The 3,990-nt window shown below is 51.9% G+C and overlaps 1 protein-coding gene across 1 annotated transcript; it reads left to right on the top strand.

The window, feature by feature from the left end:
* Positions 1–303: 303 nt before the first annotated feature.
* Positions 304–1,008, top strand: LOC104580455 (tubulin polymerization-promoting protein family member 2). Its single transcript, XM_010227962.2, has 3 exons — positions 304–473; positions 575–728; positions 826–1,008. Exons 1-3 carry the CDS (start codon positions 304–306, stop codon positions 1,006–1,008), a joined length of 507 nt encoding a protein of 168 aa, XP_010226264.2.
* Positions 1,009–3,990: the final 2,982 nt, after the last annotated feature.

Genomic DNA, 3,990 nt, shown 5'->3' with positions numbered 1-3,990 from the left:
TCCCAGCCTGGGACACATCTTGGGTGCTTGTGTTGGCTGAGTTGCTTGGGGATTTTCTCCTCCTTCCCATCCTGGCCTCATCTGCCGGAGGTGACACTCACCGCACCAGGGCAATGGAGCTGCCGCTGTGCCCAGGCTGTGAGGCGGGCGCCGGGGCACAATACTCGGTGGCCAGGGAGACGCAGGCCTCGGTCACCTGGCGCCACCAGAGCCCAGCAGTCTACGTCCCCCTGGCAGCCACCCGCAGCAGAAAAATTTGGCCTTCCCGCCGCTCCTCATTCTGTTCTTCCCAAGACAAGAGCCATGTCCGGGGTGGAGGAGGCTTTCCGCAAGTTTGCGACCTACGGTGACACGGCCGCCAGTGGCAATGACATGACAGGGAAGAACTTCTCCAAGATGTGCAAGGAGTGTGGCGTCATGGACGGCAAGGCTGTGACCAGCACTGACGTCGACATCGTTTTCAACAAAGTCAAGTGAGTGGGCACGGACTGTGTGGGGGGCAGCAGTGGTGGGGGTAGACGCAGGGCCTGATGAGGGCTGTGAGCCCTTTGATCGTACTCGTGCCACCCTGCAGGACCAAGGGCGCCCGCACCATCACCTTCGCGCAGTTCCAGCAGGCCATGAAGGAGCTCTGTGGCAAGCGCTTCAAGGGCAAGGCACCTGAGGAGGCGCTGGAGGCCGTCTACGGCCTCCTGGACGGCAAGGAGCCTGCCAACGTGGGCGTCACGGTGAGCAGCCCCCTCCCCAATGCACTTGGTGTAAGGGTGAGCCTGGTGCTGAGGCTGCCCTCCCTGGGCTAACCCCTGCCTGCTGTGGTGGCTGCAGAAAGCCACCAAGGCCGGCGCGGTGGAGCGGCTGACGGACACGAGCAAGTACACCGGCAGCCACAAGGAGCGCTTTGACGAGAGCGGCAAGGGGAAGGGGCTGGCGGGCCGCGAGGAACTCACCGACAACAGCGGTTACGTGGGTGCCTACAAAGGCGCCGGCACCTACGACAAGACGCACTAGAGCACCCGCTCAGCCAGGCTGCAGCAGGGCAGGGGGACAGGAAACACCGGACACTCATTAAAAACGAGAGCCTCGCACCTGCTTTGTTACTATTATTTATTTTTTGTTTCTCTTTCATGACTCAGCTCTTGGAATAGGTAGCCCTACACAAGGTGCTTGTCCTCAGGCAGGCTTAATGGGTATGCTGTGTGTCCCACATCCACTGGTTTGTCCCACTGCCTGCAGGGAGCTTATCCCAGGTGGGGAAGGCAGGGACCAGCCCGCGCTGTCCAAGCAAATCACATGCATCTGTCTTTCCTAAGGCCTCAATTTCCTTGAATTACATGACTCAAGGAATGGCCAATGTGAAGCTCTGCAAAAACAGAGAGAATGTGTTGTATTAGTGCTTTTTTTTTTTTTTTTTTTTTTAATAGCTGGCAGGGACAAAGCTGTGGAAGCTCCAGGAACTGCCTCAGTTCTCTGTGCTGGTGCACGTGTATGGAAAGTCCTGGTTAGCATTAACTTGGGCACGATATGACACCAGAAGGTGACTTTTTTGCAGCATGATTCTGTCCGTGCTGCAGCCTGGGATGTGTCTCATGCAGTGGTACAGTGCTAAGGGGAATAGTAGTAGCCAGTCCTGCCTTTCCCTTATAAGCAGAAACTACAGGAAGAGGAAGGGGGACACCATGCTTGCTCCCTGAAGAAAGCACAGCATGGACAGATGAAAAGAAGTCTGAAGGGCTGACTGAAGTTTCTTAAATAGTACCCAGCTATTCCATGCCCTTGGGGAAGCAGTATTATTGGTGGAACTCTGCTTTTAAAATAGGCAAACAGACAGACATGCATTGATAGCGGTCAACAGTGTTTGCTATAGGAAAGCCTTGTTGGTGAGCTCGTGCACCAGGAGAGGAAGGCAGGTGCATCCAGGCTTCTGGTGGTAGCACCTATGTGTCCCTTGCAGCTGCCAGAGGCCTCAGCTGAGCCCTGAGCAGCCTCAGGTGTCTTTACACTACACTACTGCCTTGTAATTTAAATACCTGCTCCATTTTTAAAGCCCCTTTTTGCAGGGTGGCCAATAGAGCGAGGCCCTTTAGAAGCTGCTAGGAGTGTAAGGTAGCTGTCCATGAACCATTCTTTTCTGGGATGACCTCAGAAAATCAGCTGCAAAAATTGATATTGTTAATCTAGGTGATTATAGCAATTTTAAGTCAAGGGCTTGAATCATTTTGATAGCTTTTCCCTTTCCCCAGTAGATGTGTAATTTGGAGCCACAGCTGCCCTGGTTTTCATCTTCACCATGGCCAGGTATAAGAGAAAGGCAAACTAATAATCTTAATTCTGCTCGCTGTCAACATCAGTGATCTGGTTTCCGTGGGCCATTTCTGATAAGAAAACTCTTTAACTCTTTTTATTTTCAGGGCAATTTTCTTGCTGTCTTTCAGTGCAAGACTGATATTAGTAACTGTTTGCCAGCTGCATGTTCCTCCAGGGAGCTGCAGCACAGGTCACTTGATGCCTCTGTTTGATAGAAACCGGTTGATAACATTGATGAAATTTGCCCTCGGATAAAAACAAGATCTACAGATCTGACTGTGTAGTAAGAATAGAGTCAGGGGCAGAGGGCATTACCAATCACAGGTTGGATTAAATGGTAAGGGTACAAATGTGTGTGTGTATTAACCTCTTAAGCAACTCTTCAAAACATGCAAGTGAGCGCTGTACTAGTGCTCAGTGAGCTGTGCTGCCATGCGGCCTAGCAGCAGGCGTCCTGACAATCCTGCTGCTGCTCAAAACAGCTGCACTTCACTCTGACAGAGGAGCAGAAAAGGAAAGAGCAGAGATTAATGCAGCTGCTGTTTGCTGGCCATGTGGGCTGGGTGCTCATACAAGTTGTCGTGGTACTGACCCATTCTTTGCAAACCTGTTTTTGTGTGTATGTTTGTGTGTGAGCGTGTTTCTAACGTGATGGCAGATGTGGCTGGAGGCCCAGGGAACCCAGCACACAACTTATCTGCCTGCCATAGGTCCGAGGATGCCAGGCGGCTGCTTCTGCACTGCAGTGGGCTCTGTCCAAGAGCGGCCCTTTGGCACTGCATCGCAAGGACCAGGTGAGACTTGCAGTGCCCTCCCCTGCCACTGTCAAGCACCTGGGTGGCAGATGTGGGGGGTTAATGCTCTAAGCACTTACATACAGGCCTGGTCATGAGGTACTATTTGGATTCAACACCACAAATGCTGACGGCCAACAAAGCAATGCTTTCTCAATTTCCTCATTTTCTCTGCTTCTCTGGCTATGATGGCAAGTCCCGGGGAAGCTGTGCTGAGACTCAGAGCAGCGTTAATTATATGCCAAGGAACCACATGGGTATTCACATCAATTAACACAGCAATTATGACAGCAGAGGAAAACACTGGCTTGGTGAGTGATGCATGACACCAGCCTGGCTTCAGAGAGCTCTAGGTGGTTGGAGAGGTGTTGTTTCTAGTCAGTTGCTCTTTTCAGTACTGTGTGCCTTTTTTCCAGCAGTATTAGCCCATCTAAAGGAAGATAATCTCTTTTCTCGCACACCTCGCCTTTCTGATCGCTCCTTCTCTCCTTTGACAGTGCCAAATCCGGCTGCAAAGCTGGGATCCCATCACAGGCTACCTGGCTGCGACGGTGCCAGTGTTGAAGGCTCAGCGGTGGCTCCGTGCTCAGAAGAGGTGATGTTTGGCTGCTGAATGTGGCACAGCAGCTTCCCAGCAGCTGGCCCACAGGCAGGTACAGCAGGGCCCAGACCCGCTCACATCGCAGGCATGCGCGCATCCACTCTGACGATGCGGTGCAGCACCTGGGGAAGTGGTGGTATTGAACCTTGGTGTGGTCTTTTTCCACCCGAATCTTTGCCTCTAGTTTTGAGTTTCTACATTGTGGTTGTCAAGAAGCATATGTCTAGGGTTTTTTTTTTAATGTTTTATATTATTTTACTTTATTCTCCTACATGAGTGAGACGCTTTCTG

This window comes from Tinamus guttatus, unplaced genomic scaffold (genome assembly GCF_059628265.1).
Source record: "Tinamus guttatus ecotype Peru unplaced genomic scaffold, ASM5962826v1 Tinamus_guttatus_pri_ptg000442l, whole genome shotgun sequence".
NCBI lineage: Eukaryota > Metazoa > Chordata > Aves > Tinamiformes > Tinamidae > Tinamus > Tinamus guttatus.
The sequence above is the reverse complement of the archived record's forward strand: the minus strand, read 5'-3'. Positions and strand labels throughout refer to the sequence as shown.